This window comes from Aspergillus fumigatus, chromosome 2 (assembly GCF_000002655.1).
Source record: "Aspergillus fumigatus Af293 chromosome 2, whole genome shotgun sequence".
NCBI lineage: Eukaryota > Fungi > Ascomycota > Eurotiomycetes > Eurotiales > Aspergillaceae > Aspergillus > Aspergillus fumigatus.
The window spans coordinates 4,404,504-4,419,465 of record NC_007195.1 but is presented as its reverse complement, the minus strand read 5'-3'; the positions used below and the strand labels follow the sequence as shown (position 1 = coordinate 4,419,465).

At 47.5% G+C, this 14,962-nt stretch overlaps 4 protein-coding genes across 4 annotated transcripts; 1 reads left to right on the top strand and 3 right to left on the bottom strand.

The window, feature by feature from the left end:
• Nucleotides 1-941: 941 nt before the first annotated feature.
• AFUA_2G16540 (putative C2H2 finger domain protein) lies at nt 942-2,274 on the bottom strand (the record flags this gene model as incomplete). The annotated part of the gene is made up of 3 exons (XM_750898.1): nt 942-1,185; nt 1,243-1,931; nt 2,020-2,274. The coding sequence occupies 3 exons, from the start codon at nt 2,272-2,274 to the stop codon at nt 942-944; spliced, it is 1,188 nt and encodes a 395-aa protein (XP_755991.1).
• Nucleotides 2,275-2,644: 370 nt separating this feature from the next.
• cyn1 (putative cyanate hydratase) lies at nt 2,645-4,224 on the bottom strand. The gene is made up of 4 exons (XM_750897.2): nt 3,976-4,224; nt 3,732-3,926; nt 3,473-3,608; nt 2,645-3,418 (listed from the first exon to the last, which is right to left on the bottom strand). The coding sequence occupies exons 3-4, from the start codon at nt 3,491-3,493 to the stop codon at nt 2,975-2,977; spliced, it is 465 nt and encodes a 154-aa protein (XP_755990.1). The 5' UTR covers nt 3,494-3,608; nt 3,732-3,926; nt 3,976-4,224; the 3' UTR covers nt 2,645-2,974.
• Nucleotides 4,225-4,303: 79 nt separating this feature from the next.
• On the top strand, nt 4,304-9,454 carry pld2 (putative phospholipase D (PLD)). Its single transcript, XM_750896.3, has 5 exons — nt 4,304-4,959; nt 5,025-5,397; nt 5,460-5,603; nt 5,686-7,598; nt 7,649-9,454. The coding sequence occupies exons 1-5, from the start codon at nt 4,771-4,773 to the stop codon at nt 8,333-8,335; spliced, it is 3,306 nt and encodes a 1,101-aa protein (XP_755989.2). The 5' UTR covers nt 4,304-4,770; the 3' UTR covers nt 8,336-9,454.
• Nucleotides 9,455-9,507: 53 nt separating this feature from the next.
• AFUA_2G16510 (uncharacterized protein) lies at nt 9,508-12,338 on the bottom strand. The gene is made up of 2 exons (XM_750895.2): nt 11,305-12,338; nt 9,508-11,253 (listed from the first exon to the last, which is right to left on the bottom strand). The coding sequence occupies exons 1-2, from the start codon at nt 12,229-12,231 to the stop codon at nt 10,153-10,155; spliced, it is 2,028 nt and encodes a 675-aa protein (XP_755988.1). The 5' UTR covers nt 12,232-12,338; the 3' UTR covers nt 9,508-10,152.
• Between the last annotated feature and the right edge of the window lie 2,624 nt (nt 12,339-14,962).

Sequence of the window (14,962 nt, the reverse complement as noted above, 5' to 3'; positions counted from 1 at the left end):
CGAGGGAAGCGAGGGTTCAAAAGTACATAAGCCCACTGCCCATCTTCTCCCGTCCCTGCTTCTTTCCCATCCAGCTTGCGCCGATCTCTCCGCATCTCTTTCTCATCTCCATCTTATCACGCTCAGTCCAGTCTCCTACAAGACATATCTCTGTAACAAAAATGGGCCTCTTCGACTTCTTCAAATCCTCCAAGGACGCTTCCCCCGCCCAGCAACAACCCACCTGGGACCCTAACACCCTCACCATGCAGCAGCCCCCTAGGCCCGAGGCCCCCTCTACAGAGCGTGTTGTGACTGAGCAACCGGTTCGTTCCCATCCCCGATCACATTGTGACAAAACGGGAGTAAATATTGACTTTGTTTACAGAAAAACCAAGAGGCGATGAACATGCAGCTGCGCGGTGGTGGCGCTGGAGATGTTTGCTGTGGAGTGTATGACACCTGTTATACTACGATGGCAGTTGAAATTGGCTAACGTGGAGTAGTTGCGCCGGTATCCTCTGCTTCGAGTGCTGTGAGGAGTGCTGTTAAGTAATGTTATCGCTGGTCGAGAGCTCAAGGCTCAAAATGAAGGGGGGTCGTGAACTATGGATCTAACTGGTTCCTGCCGGTGTTGTTTGCCTTGAAGCCTTTTGGCAATGATGTTTGTCCTACGATGCTCTTTATACCCATTGATAGCTGATTACTGTCCATAGAGATGAATTCTCGAAAATCGTTAACTTTCTTTCTGATGTCATCCATTGCTTTAGGGACGGCTTTCGTTTGAATTTCCATCAGGCTGATTTTGTAGAACACAATCTTAATCAACTTAGCCTGAATTCTATGCTGCAATGGCTCTGAGTCAATGGTAAACCATCGCAATACTTGCTGCACGACTCCTATGCCCTCAACCATTGCCACAGTAGGATGGAACTTGGAGGAGGATCTTCGGTGTGTCTCAACTACCACCTGTTTTTCTCAAGCTCAACGCCGATAGTGGTCGTCTTGGTCAACTCAAGTTTTCCAGCCTCATATTTCACAGTTCCATCTGGCATATAACCCGCCGCCTGAATGACTCCGGCGCTCACCTCGTCAATGATCTGACTGAACTGGGAGTTCGTGTTGATATGGCATCTTTTTGTACTGGACTCGCAGTGAGCAACCAATGCTGCGATGGTCTTGAAGATACGATGACATCCGGGACACCTAGACGGTTAGTAGTAGTTAGCATCCGTTACAACCGAGCCAGACCACCGTACATACTCCATGCCCCGTGCGCCTTGACTTTTCATCAACATATGCTCCTCAAACACCTTCATGGTCTTGAAGCGTGCTTTGCAAGGGCAGACATATTCCCCGCTGTAGGAGTCGGAAAAGTTGGTTGGGTCCCAGTTGTGCTGCAGAAAGCGCAAGATCTGGCCAGCATCCGGGGCTCCCACGCCAAAGGGACGCTCGTTCTCGTCTTTCTCCTTCTCGAATTTTGGAAGTGTTATGAGTCTCCCTTTGCCCTTCCAGTCTCCATTTCCGGCTTTGTCCGTGATGGCAAGGTCAGAGAACGCCATCAGGTCAGCAGGCGTGGGGTTACCCGTTGCCCTGGATTTGGCAGCCGTCTTGAGCTCTGGCCAGTGCTTTTGCGACAATGTAGCCGAACCATCTTCGCTAGGCTTTGGCTGGTTTGCCATCGCCTCGCGGTTGTCGTACTCCAGTGGGTTGACCTTGACCCCGCCGTCGACCTCGTCCAAATCGCCTGGACGTGGTAGGATGAGCAGGGGCAAACCCACGCCAGTTCCCAGAGCCTGCTTGATCATAATCTTCTTGGATCTTTCCTCGAGGAGACGCCTCTTAGTGATCTCGGGGCACTCATCATCTTCGATGTGGCGCATGAGGCCGCCGGCAGTCTTGAAGAGAGCCTTGCAGCCATAGCAGGTCAGAGTTTGCTCGGCGCGGTGGTACTACCCGTCCTTCACAGTTAGTGATGTGTACAAGTGGCTAATGGCATGGTCTGGGTGAAGAACGACTCGGGAGTCGAGGACAGATTACCTGGCGAATGTGCCCGTCACGGCCTCCCTCGCTTCGAAAATCGACGCTGCAGATGGGACAGACTATGTGCTTGTTGCTTTTAATCTTGTGGATCAGGTGTCGTTCCTCGTTCTCGAAGTCTTCGTCGCAGCGGGCGCAGTATTCGTGTTCAGGGGCGCAGCTCTTGTGTTTCTTCATCTCCCCGATGGTGTTGAAACGACAAGGGCAGTCGGGAAAAGTGCAGAGCACCGTCTTAGGCGTAGCTGGGTTATGCATTGTTGATGGTCTTGTCGGAAGGTGGGAATATGTAGGAATAATGTGGATGAAGAAGAGGTGTGGTGAGAGTAAAGGGAGTTCGTCAATCGAAGAGTAGTTATAAACTGGCAAGATGGGGGAGAAGAAGAAGCCAAGGTAGAGTCTGTCTTTAATATTGAATGGCAAGTGAGAGAAAGTGAAAATAGTGAGACATCTCTTTTAGGAAATCTTGCTGAGAGTGTTCGACGTTTCGTGTATCAAAGATCTAAAAGGCATTCACTCTTTGCCATTACCAGCTCCTTGAGGCTATCAGAATATTTCTGGGAATACCTGAGGATAATGGACGAATTCTACAGACAGTAGACACTTCTGGTCCTTCTGTGAGATACCTACCGCTTCAATCTGATGTTGACGTGAATATTTATGCTGGTACATATATCAGCCCATGATTGACCCTACAGGTAGTTCATGTGCCCTCCATCGAGACAGATCAAAGCATGGACATGATACAATTCTTAGTATGACTCAAATAGATAGTTATTCTTCACCAATCGATATACTTAGAGATATCTTACCACATCTTATACTACCTATTCAAATTTGATAAGCCTTATTTCAACTTGGCATATCCAATATCATACGCATTATAGCACATCCGCATCAGAAACGAGAGAAAGGCAACCTGCCATTGTCAGTTACATCCAAACCCAGAATCCAAAACTCACCATTTGCCCCTCAGAGTAATAACAGCCCAGTTATTGCCATCCGCATCCGTCTCCTTCTCCACTTTGGTCGAAAAGGAAATAGCGCTCATAATCCCATCCCCAAACTTCTCATTGAGAACAGCCTTGTACGCGTACCCGTAGTTCTGCACAATCTCATACAACCGGTAGATCAAGGGCTCCTTCGGCGGCATCTCAACGGAGCGACCGCGGTCCGGAAAGCCGCTCAGCTGCTCCTCTAGAACCTGAGGTGAGATATTGAGCAGCTCTGACAGTTTCTGGATGTCTTCAGGGGAGGCCTTTGCCTGGCCGTAGAAGAGGGCTGCTGTGGCGACTTCATTGCGGCCGATATGTTGGGCGATTTGCTCGAAGCTGAGCTTCTTGTGGGCCTTGGCTTTGAAAAGAGTTGCTGCGGATGCTGGAAGATTGGGATGCTGCGTGGCCTGCAGTTATTTCATTAGTGGGTTATCTGGTGGTTCTGGAGGGAGTGGTCTGACATCAAGTGTTGCGAGCGACATGATGAAGGTTGATGTGGTCAGTTGGGTCGATTCCAGAAGATCTTTGCGTGGGGGATTATACGCTATGTTTACCGATACTTCCAATCGTTAGAAGAGAAAGGTGAGGATTGTTCTTCTATTAGTGGAGCGACGTCAGCCTTTTATAAAGTGATGCGGGACATCTTCTCTAATACTGAGATCACCCTGTGCGGGGAGAGAAAGGTAAGGCAATTGTCACTGATAGGTAATGTTCTCTTACCACTCCATTACCTTATCGTCCCCGGGAATATCTGATTGTTTGCATAGATAAGGTAATTCCTTTACCGTACGGCGTACCTGACCAATTTCCAGCAAATCCCTGCGGGGTTCATCCCCTCTCCAACTCTCGCTCTGGTGTAAATAGTATCTTGGTGTGCTTGGAGAACCTCACTTGGAACCCTCAGGATCAATGGCCCTATATCTAACTTAGTCTCTGACGACATATTGAGACAATTATTGCTTACCAGATTGCCCGGTCATTTAATGTATATCTATAGCTCGCCGGTGACTGCAGAGCAGCGGAGAGAATCTCCCGGGATATATCATCCGACGTCAACGGGACCACAATCAAACTGATGGCCTCAGTAGCTTCGAGTTTGCATCTATCGAGCATTTTATCTCGCTCACTAACTGCCTGTGAACTTCAGCCACAAATCAATGGTGACTGCATTTATGAAGTTCAAATGCTGCGCCACAATGGTGTGAATAATGCTTGTTGCGGGATTATATGAGGGGTAGGCAACAATTTAAACCCCCGCCAGCATCAACAGTATTGAATTATAATACCACTAGGCTCAAAAGGTGTCCAGGTCTTATATTTTTCAACAACCGGAATGCCCTAAGACTGTCCAGAAAACATTAATATTTATTTTTTTTAGTGAACTCTGTTCCTGTTACTGGAAACACTGAAGGCTTCAGGCTTTGTGTCGTAATCCAACTAATGATGGCTTCATTGGCGAAGAGAGATCTGTTTTCTCTCCTCAAGCTGAAAGTGGGCTGTCTTGCCGATTGTCTCAGAATAGCGGGGCAGTAGTGGCTTGTTGGTGTGCCGCGTGTCAACAGACTAACGACCTGAGGGTGAGGCTGTGTAAATGAGGGACTGGGCTGATCTGGCCCCGGCTTATGTCGGTTGTTCCGCAATGATATGGATAAATTGTTCCATATCCCTCAAGGTTCGTTGTTGATTCTATAGGCGTTCAGCTGCGGGCGATATTGTGCCTCGATTCTCATAGTTCGATCGCCTCCTATTGACTTCGGCAATGTCTGGACGAGAAGATGATTTGGCCTACGGCCAGTACCACCGACGAGAAGATGGTCAGGGAGAGAGCACAAGAAGCTTCGTTGGTGATACCTTCAAAAAGCTGAAGGACACTTATAAGCAACAACACTCCCAGCCTCAGCAGACAGGACAGAGCCAGTCTCAAGGTCCTTTCCCAGGGGGTTATGGGGTGAGTCCATAGAACTCGCGTGTCTCATGCTTGCAGTGACTAATATCATGTGTTGGTCGGTTCAGGGACAGAGTTACCAAAATCAAGGATCGTCCCAAAGCTACCCATACGGAAACCAGAACCAGAACCCGTACCAGAATCCCGAGCACCAGGGAAAACCCGCGAAGCAGGATAAGCTTTCAGGGCTCCTAGGAAAACTTCAAGACACCGTCACCGGACTTGGTTCGGAAGTCGCCCAGCGAGTCGGCAATGTTCTTGATCCACAACAGGCATATGCAGAGCATGGTCCGAATAAGCCTCAGTCGGAGCACAGATTTGGTAGCTTTGCCCCTCCGCGGCAGGCCAACGATGCGAAGTGGTATGTCGACGGATGCTCTTACTTCTATGCTGTCTCAAAAGCTCTCGAGAGCGCCCGGGAATCAATCTGGATTCTGGACTGTAAGTGATGTTCATCCCTTAGAGAAGCAAAGCTTCTGTTTCGCGACTAACTCCTTTGAAAGGGTGGCTATCTCCTGAACTGTACCTGAGACGTCCACCTGCGAAAAATGAACAGTATCGACTGGATCGGATGCTGCAGGCCGCGGCGCAGCGTGGAGTGCGGGTCAACGTCATTGTATACAAGGAGGTTACTCAGGCATTGACTCGTATGTACCAACTTACAAATCAAGACCAGCAGGGAATTCTGGGGCCGAGTTGAGCGCATTATACTGATGGTAGCTCTCACAGTGTCCTCTTCACACACCAAGCACGCTCTAGAAGACCTCCATCCCAATATCGCAGTGTTCCGACACCCCGATCATCTTCCCGATCGTCAAGGATTGGCATCCTCGATTACCTCCTCTCTCCAAAACCTGACCTTGGACACTGTTTCGCTTGCAAAGATGTCCGGTGATGCGCTCAAGGGCCTGTATGGCATGAGTGATGATGTGATCCTCTACTGGGCCCACCATGAGAAATTGTGCTTGATCGATGGCAGAATCGCCTTCATGGGAGGCTTGGATATGTGCTTTGGCCGATGGGATACCTATCAACACGCTATCGCTGATGTCCATCCCACCAATTTGGACGACATTGTCTTCCCTGGTCAGGACTATAACAATGCTAGAGTCCTCGACTTCCAGGATGTTGTACACTGGGAGAAGAACCAGCTGGATCGGAAACGTACCTCCCGTATGGGATGGTCCGATATCTCAGTGAGTTTGCACGGGCCGGTCGTGGAAGATTTGCGTCGGCATTTCGTAGAGCGTTGGAACTTCATCTACGACACGAAGTACCAGGTTCGCAAGGATGCAAGATACGCCAGACTTGTCTTGCCTGGCCGACCGGGCTCTCCCTCCCCCCAACAATACAATGCCCAACAGTCGGCGCCGCATCATCAACCCCGGCCGCAACAGCAGGCTCCGGGCCTCTCGGGTTATCCCTCACAGCCGAGCGTTGGCGGACAAGGAACACCAGGCTACCAGTCTTCGCCTAGCTACGCCGGCTACTCTCCATCGCAGAGCGGCGGTCACCAATCGACTTATACTTATACAGGGGATTCGTTCCCTCCTCCACCTCCGGGACCGCCTCCCAGTCAACACAACCCAGCTCCTCCGTCTCAGTTTCAAGCTCAAGGTCATGGGCAAGCTCCTTATTTCCCTCCTCCACCTACTCAGGAGGGATCGCACTCCCAGACAAGGGGCTTTGACGACTCCTATGAGGAAGCTCGTGGCCAAGGCGACTCCGACCGGGGATCAGGCTTCATTCCTCGCCGTCTCAAGGATGAGCTCACAGGATACGGCAACATCATTCGCGGACAATTGGCGGGACAAGTCCAACAATACCAGGATCGTCTGACTTCCTTTGGGCGCCACAGCTCTCAGCCGCGAGGCAACATGTCCTGTCAGATTGTGCGCAGCTGCGCGAAATGGAGTAATGGAACACCGACTGAACACTCGATTGCCGATGCTTACGCGGCTGTGATCCGCAACAGTGAGCACTTTGTCTACATCGAAAATCAGTTTTTTATCACAGCAACAGGTGATGCTCAGAAGCCGGTCAAGAACAAGATTGGTGCTGCTATTGTGGAGCGCATTCTGCGCGCAGCTCGGGCCGGCCAGAAGTACAAGATCATTGTTGTGATTCCGACCGTCCCCTGCTTTGCCGGTGATCTGGAAGACGATGCATCTTTGGGAACGCGTGCCATTATGGAGTTCCAGTACAACTCCATCAACCGCGGAGGCCACAGCATCATGGAGCTGATCGCCAAGGAAGGGGTCAACCCGATGGAGTATATCCGGTTTTATAACCTTCGCAATTACGACCGTATCAATGTCAACAGCCGCATGACGGAAGCCGAGCAACGAAGCGGTGTTAACTATGAAGACGCTCGCAGACAACATGATCTGAATGCGGTCGGTCAGGGAGGCTATGGCCCTGCACCAGCACGGACTGCTTTCGACACAAGTGTTCCATTCCAGCAACAATATCAGCAGGCTGCTCATCAAGTGTCGACCGCTAAGCCAACATCCAGCCGGTGGGATACTGTTAGCGAGTGTTATATGCTTCACGGCGAGGACATTCGCAACGTGCCTTGGGAAGGTCCTAGTGAGGCCGAGATAGATGCATTTGTCACTGAGGAACTCTATGTTCATTCTAAGGTTAGACATAACCCTCGTATGATAGGAACTGGTTGACTGACGATGAATAGGTCATGATTGCCGATGATCGGGTCGTCATCTGTGGCTCTGCCAATCTGAATGATCGTTCCCAGCTCGGGGATCACGATTCAGAGATTGCGGTCATTATCGAAGACTACACCCCCGTTCAGTCCACCATGAATGGCAAGCCATGGACCGCCAGTCGCTTTGCCGCCTCTCTGCGTCGACAACTATTCCGCAAGCACCTCGGCCTCCTGCCACCCCAAGATTACCAACGCCCAGATGCCAACTCTGAGCCCGTGGGCGTTCCCAATGACTTCGACTTTGAGGCTCCAGAGAGTCAAATCGTGGCAGATCCTCTCGCGGATACCCTTCAGAGCCTCTGGAATACACGCGCAAGGACAAACACCGAGGTCTTCCGCAAAGTCTTCCATGCTGTTCCAGACGACACCGTGCGCAACTGGGCGACATACCGGGAGTTTTACAGCTACTATTTCCAGAACGCCGATAAGGCATCCTACGGCAAGGACGAGAAAGTCAAGCCCCCGCGGTACGAATATGGACATGTTGTGCGGGACGACTTCCCTCCTGGACCAGAAGGCGTTCGACAGGTCAAGGAGCTGCTGAGTCAGGTCAAAGGCACGCTGGTCGAGATGCCATTGATGTTCTTGATCGAGGAGGATGTTGCGAAGTCGGGATTGGCTCTCAATGACCTGACGGAGCCCCTCTACACTTGAGGAAGGCTGGACATTTCTTTGTATAATTGGACCTAATCAGGAATCTAGTAATTTTGGATAATTCGATCTGTAATCCTTCTTCTTTGTCTCTTTCTTTCATCCGGTTGCAATCTTTTCAATTTTGACTTCAGGCTGAGTGGTTGATATTGTCCTTCGAAGAACAATACCAAGGACCGGCCCTCTAATTGGACGACCGCATCTCATCAATCTACGGTATTCGCTGAATACTGTTGGCATACAACTCCCATATTCTGGAAGTACTATGTTTTTGCCTTGTTGGGAATGTGTGATCTGCAGTGCATACGATACACCATCTGATATCCATTTATCTTTCGACTGACCAACAGAGATCATGGCAGCGCGTCAATTGACGAGGCATGAACTGGGCCAATAGATTCCAGTACATGATGTGGCCCTACCTATTGTACGGTGTACATAAAGTCCAAGACGATGATGTTCGCAATGATCAAGGATCGTCCACAAATGGAGACTGCCGAAATGAAAGAGGTTCTCTTTACGCAGTTGGAGATCCTAGAGCCGAATCTCCCATTGTTATCAGAAGAGAATACTCGCTGTAGGCCGCTGGACATTGACTGACCACGGGAATGAAAATGGCAGTCTTTCAAGTCGAAAACAATACTAAGCCGATCGAAGACTCGCACCACTCACAGCATTGACGAGCCATCCCAACGCCATTGACCCAGTCGGGAAGAATACTAATGTTCTCGACTTGAATATCGACCTTTCTTCTTTATCCGACTCTATGGCATAACCGCTTAAATCCATAAGATGCATCCATTTCTTCAAGTCACCAGACCATCACTCTCCTTCTCCTCCTCCTCCTCCTCCTCCTCCACCACCACCTCCTCCTTCTTTTCTCATACAAATGCAAGGCTGAGATACACCACCAGAACAGAGTTCGCAGGCCGACTCAGCACCCCTCAGACAAAGATATAAAGCCATCGTGGATTCCCCGAGATCATCCTCCTTCTCTCCCACCATCAATCCTATCAATCCCAATCTCCAAGCATCCAAACTTGAATCTTTGGCTCACGCAAAACCCAAATTTAACCATAATGTCTCCCCAGAGCACTGTCAAGGACGCCGTTGTTGTCAAGTGTATGCATCTTTCCCTCTTCCCCAAATCAGACTTGCAGTGCAGTTATACTAACAAGTGCTTCCAGCCTCCCCCGGTGGCGGCTGCGTCGTCATGTAAACGCCCCCATTTGACGAGATTCTCGCCCGCGATGTTCTCAGCACCTACCGACCAGTGGCGTTCAAAGTCAAGATGCGGGCGTCTACTTGTCTTTTTTTTCCGTTTGAGTTGTTTCTGCTGTAGTGACCTGACCTGACCTCCCGGGTCTGCGTGCTTTCGACTCTCTTCGTTTCTTACGCGGACAATTATCCGATATGACGTGACTTATTCGACTTTGTTGGATGGGGGGCTGTTTCGGAGGATAGTTGGGTAGCGGGGATGGGGACAGGGGAGGGGGACGTTGCGTTGCGATTTTGTGAAGGGAGGCAGAACGGCCTGGACTCTTGCTTTCCTGGCATTCCACTCTCTTGGTGCTGCTGTTTTCTTCTTCCGGGGCTAGCTGCTGGCTTTATCTTGGGCTGGGTGAGATCGGGTCGGTGTTGGAACTTGTTTTTCTACAAACTTTGGTCGTGATAGTCCGGAATGAATGTGAAGATCTGATGAATTGCTTCGTTCGTTCTAAATGAGAAGGAAGTAAAGGTTCATGGGGTATCATGCATAGTTGCTTGGGACAAGGTCTGGTCTCATTTTACATACAACTAGAATGTATCGGACGTAATCATCATAGTACGGTCTCCTTCCGAATCGCATCCACCCGAGCAATATCATCCGCACTCGGCTCCGACGACTCTAGATCAGCACCCCCGAATGCATTGTCCAGCGCTTCTTCGACCCGTTCGACGACATGCGAGATGAGCCCTACGGAGCGGGCCATGCCGATCTGAGACATCTCCTCTCCGACAGCGGCCTCGATGCGGCCATCACCGCCGTTCTGCGTCATCTCCGTCTCAAAGGCATGACAGAGGGTCTTGAGGGGTTCCAAGAATCGGCTGCGGAAGTAAGGGTAGGTCTTCTCGAGCTGCAACTGCGTCCGGAGCGTCGAAGATTGAAGTAAGATGTAGTACAGGCTCAATGCTGCGTGGATGGATGGAGCTAGTGTCTGAGAGAATTGGATCCACGATGCTGCGATGTCGGTGGATACGTTGAGAAGTAGATCGGCTGAGTTGAAAAGCAGCGGGAATAGAACAGAGAAATAGTGAGGGTTGAGGAAGATGTTTGTGGCGTTATTGGAGGATTGAGCTGATGCGGCCAGAATCTCCTTCTTCAGCCATCCGACTGCTCGGTCCTTGACCGCCAGCAGATGCTCGTCCTCTAGGACCCTGCGGATGACTTTGAAGCGGGTGCTTTGAGAGGGATGGCTGTGGACAATGACTTCGGGGAGCTGCCGGATGATACTGTAGGTCTGCCGAGTCGTGCAAGCAGTCACTGCGAGAAGAAGATCGTAAAATTCCTTGTCGTCTGTGGGTTCTCCGATCGCGTTGTTACGTAATGAAAGGGTAGTCAGTGTGAGTAAAGAGTCCAGGAGCGGCTGCGGCTGCCCGAATGCTACATCGTCCGGAGATTTGACTGGCCCGATGAAATTCGAATAGATACGGGCTAGATCAGGGAAAACCGGGATGGGCGGAACTTGTCCGGAAGAGAACAGCTCAGCCATAGCGGCCCGTCCAGCGAGCAGTAACAGCGAGCCATGTCTCTCCAGCGGAATGTCCTCGACGTTTTGGGGGGGCTCATCAAAGTCCAATGGTGCAGGCTGGTTTTTAGCAGGCTGGAGGGCAATTGCGAGCAGCTGATCATCACTCAAACCAAAGTCACTCGACAGAGCCTACATCAGTCAGAATGTGCAACGCTTGCGGAGGAAGGGGTGATAACATACCGTTATCTTCGCCAGTATCATGTCTCTATCCTTCAAGTAGTTGTTACTGCAATACACATCGGTTTGCGAGTCCTTCCCGGGTAAGCGCGTCTCAGGATGAAGCTTTTCATGCAACCGGATGGCCCATGACATCCCTGGGTCCATGGGACCCGCCAGACCCAGTAGATAAGATTTTAGAAGTTCGATCAGACCAAACTGTAGGAAGCGTTTGACAAGAGCCTGCTCGTCATTGGTCTTCGGCGATGGAGATTGAACTTCAGCTTCGGGATCCGGGGCGGACGCGGCCGACACCCGCAACACACCTGACTCGCTGGCAGATCGAGGAGGTGGAGCGGGCCTTTTCGTCGGAGACACGTCACGGAGAAACTCCAAAAGTGCAATTGTTGTCTCACTGGTTGGCAGTGTGGTGTATGCTTCTAAAACTGCCTGGAGGGATGTCGCGAGAAATCGGCTCGGGGATTTGGTCTGAATGCGGGAATGCAAAATGGAAAGCATAGCGACGAGAGAGTTGAATTGCACGACATACCGTGGAGGGGTTGTTGTGGCTTCGCCAAGTCTATCATTATAGCTGGTAGTTGATTTAGACTGTGTTTCCGGCGCATCAAACTCTCCTGGTGGGGTGTGAGCGTTAGAGTCGTCCTCGTCGGGTTGAAGCCGCATTAGAGCATCGGAAACCCTCAGGATAACTTCCCTGGGGTTGCCAAGGCGAGCAACATCTTGCAAACATTCCAGCGATTGAGGCAGCATTGGTAGTAGTAGCTGGACCAGATCCCAGCCAATGTTTGTTGTCAGGGTCTCATCTTGTAGCAGCTTATGAAGAGTGGGCAAGCGAGCGGGGGTCAATTGGTACTCCAACAGGGTGAGATATGTGAGATAGTCGGTCGCTGGAGGCAAAGCCTTGATGAGAGGGTCTTCTTCTTCGGCCATGGTGATGATGATGATTTGATGGAAGTAAGAATGGCGTGGGATGTTGTCAGGAACAAGATGAGTGCTCTAGATAGAGTTCAAGACAAAGTGAGAACTATGGATACCTAAGGCTGAAAGTGGGGGTTTATCCAACACATGACATCACCGGCGGAAGGAAACATCACGTGATCTACACACTGACATTAACGTATTCGGTAAGCGAGCGCCGCACGCAAGCGAGCGCCGCACCTCACGCGTTTTGGCCCTGGTCGAAAACCTTACTTAATTCTACCACCAGCCATGCCTCTAAAAGCATGTTAAAATGCTAGAAAACTAGCTGAGTAGGAAGGCAGGATCCTATTAGTAATTTCTGCTATTCAAAAGTATAAAATCCACAGTATTTATAAAGTAGGTTGTGTTTATAATATCCCTGAGAGAACCCTCTATTAACAGCTTAGTGGTATCCCTATACATCTCAAAACACACGCCAACTCCCATAAGATGACTTAAAATGAAGAGGAATTACTTATATAATAGATTCTATCACTTATTCAACATAGAGCAGCTCCCTGGCTATCTTATATATAAGAAATAGCTAATATCCTTCTTGCTATGCGTCATACTACACCTATTTAATTAGTTAGAGAGAAATAGGTATATAACTTTATTTAACAACATAATAAATTAAAGACTTGCTTTTCTTAATAATATAACTATTAGCATGCTTAATATAAAGACCCTAAGATTATTAAGGAGTAGTTTAACTATATATAAATTATTATAATGCAGTATAGGATTGTACCTAAAGATATCTATAACTTTAATAAGACTAGCTTTGCTATAGGCTTAGTGTCACACCCTGGGATCCGTCTCTGCTGTTCTCTGCTAGTCTACTACTTTGGGAACGGGGCGATATAGTCCCTGAACTATATCTGATACTTGCCTAAGGCCTATTAACTAGATAGCCTGATAACATAATGATATAATGACCTGACTGAGGGTTAAAGATAACTAAAGATAACACAAGAATAATAACAGTAGAGATAGAAGCAAGGCCTATTAAGTATGTATACCTAATAGTATAGAGTAGCTGATGAATTAGACTAGTGATCTTGTACTTAAGTGAATAATTAATATTAAACACGAGGAACTAAAACTAAGAGTGTTAGGTATTATCACGGAACAGGGTGCAAACACTGTAAACACGGCTTACTAAGGCATGGGGAGAAGTTCTCAGTAGTGGTTCTATAGCTGGTACATGTATCCTACCCATCATCTATCTATAAAAACAATATAGTGTTTCAGGTGTTTCCATTAAATCTATTAGTATAAGCATCATTTAGTGACCAGTGCCGGGCCTAAATAAATCCTATATTTCCTTTATTATTATTTCTATATTAGTCCTATAAGTATGAGTATTAAGCAGCTGCGAATCCTCAGAGTAACTAAGAGCTAGATTTATAAAGAGTTAACTTAGTGGATTTCCTCTTTAAACTCATTCTATTTCAGATTTTCTTTCCTTTAATTAGAATTATTAGATTCATCTCCTATATTCTTTATAAGAAAGGCTAGGAAGCATAAAGTACCTGAGTAGTTACTAAGATAGACCTATTTTTATCTATCTACTTAGGGTAGCGGCCTGTGCAGTTAGCTCCTAAGAGTAATATTAGTAAGCCTTAGACAGCATTACATTACCTACCTTCTATTTTAGAATTAGCCCTAGAGTGCACCTGTTCCTTCTACTAGTAACTAGAATAGATTAGGGAAGGCACACCTAATAATACTCTACTTAATTAGCTATAAGAGATAGTTAGAGTATTCTAAACCTTATTATACACCTCTACATGCAGTAAATTAGGTAATCTATTATTATCTATAGTCAAGGAGAAACCTTTACAGCTAACTATAAATTATTTCTATATTATAATATCAAACTAACCTACCTTCTTAGGTAAACCTAGGGAAGATATAGATCTTTATATTAACTAGTATTAGTTTATATAGGCTAGTATAAGCTTAAACCCTAAGGAAAAGAAGCAGGCAATAGCTACTATACTTTTTATAGGCCTAAGAGAAGCTACTCTTAGATTTAGCCATATCTTACCTAAGACAGAGAGGAAGGACTAGGAGAAATTAGCCTAATATCTCTAAGCAAGGTTCCTAGAATAAGAGCTAAGTAATTAGATATAGAATATTATTATAAGGCTTTTAGAGTTACAGCAGAGAATAAAAAGTCTAAGAGGGTATATTAATAAAGTCTAAGAGCTCACAATGTCTATTCTAGATAATTAGGGTTAATTTATCAGTTTAATATTCACCTAGGGACTATTAGATCCCATAATATAAAAAGTTCTAAATACTTATATATAAGCTTAGAAAGTAATATCTAAGATAGTTAAAATTAAAGAACTAATTTATATAGTAAGAGCATATAAAGACAAGGCAACTATTATTAAGGAGGTGACTATATCTAGATCCTAAGATAAGATATTTACAGATACCCTTAATAATTAAAGTTAACTAATTAGGACTCTCACTAAATAGCTTATAAGGATTAATCTATCCTAGGGTCAGTCCTAGTAGTTATCTATAAGTTAGTAATAGTAGTAGTGGTAGAATATAAGACAGAGAGTATGCTTTAAGTATAGGCAAATAGGCTATATTATACTAATCTATATAAATCCTCTATTACCTACAGAGGAATAATAACAGATTAGACAAGAAACCATAGATTAAGGCTAGGGTTAACTCT

What these genes read in the sequence shown, in the direction of transcription:
- cyn1 (XM_750897.2), bottom strand. Translation starts at nt 3,493, where the DNA reads ATGTCGCTCGCAACACTTGAT. An exon ending in TGTCGCTCGCAACACTTGAT is followed by an intron (nt 3,419 to 3,472) that starts GTCAGACCACTC and finishes AAATAACTGCAG; the next exon opens with GCCACGCAGCATCCCAATCT.
- pld2 (XM_750896.3), top strand. Translation starts at nt 4,771, where the DNA reads ATGTCTGGACGAGAAGATGATTTGGCCTACGGCCAGTACCACCGACGA. An exon ending in CTTTCCCAGGGGGTTATGGG is followed by an intron (nt 4,960 to 5,024) that starts GTGAGTCCATAG and finishes TGGTCGGTTCAG; the next exon opens with GGACAGAGTTACCAAAATCA. An exon ending in GGTTACTCAGGCATTGACTC is followed by an intron (nt 5,604 to 5,685) that starts GTATGTACCAAC and finishes TAGCTCTCACAG; the next exon opens with TGTCCTCTTCACACACCAAG.
- AFUA_2G16510 (XM_750895.2), bottom strand. Translation starts at nt 12,231, where the DNA reads ATGGCCGAAGAAGAAGACCCTCTCATCAAGGCTTTGCCTCCAGCGACC. An exon ending in TGATACTGGCGAAGATAACG is followed by an intron (nt 11,254 to 11,304) that starts GTATGTTATCAC and finishes TGACTGATGTAG; the next exon opens with GCTCTGTCGAGTGACTTTGG.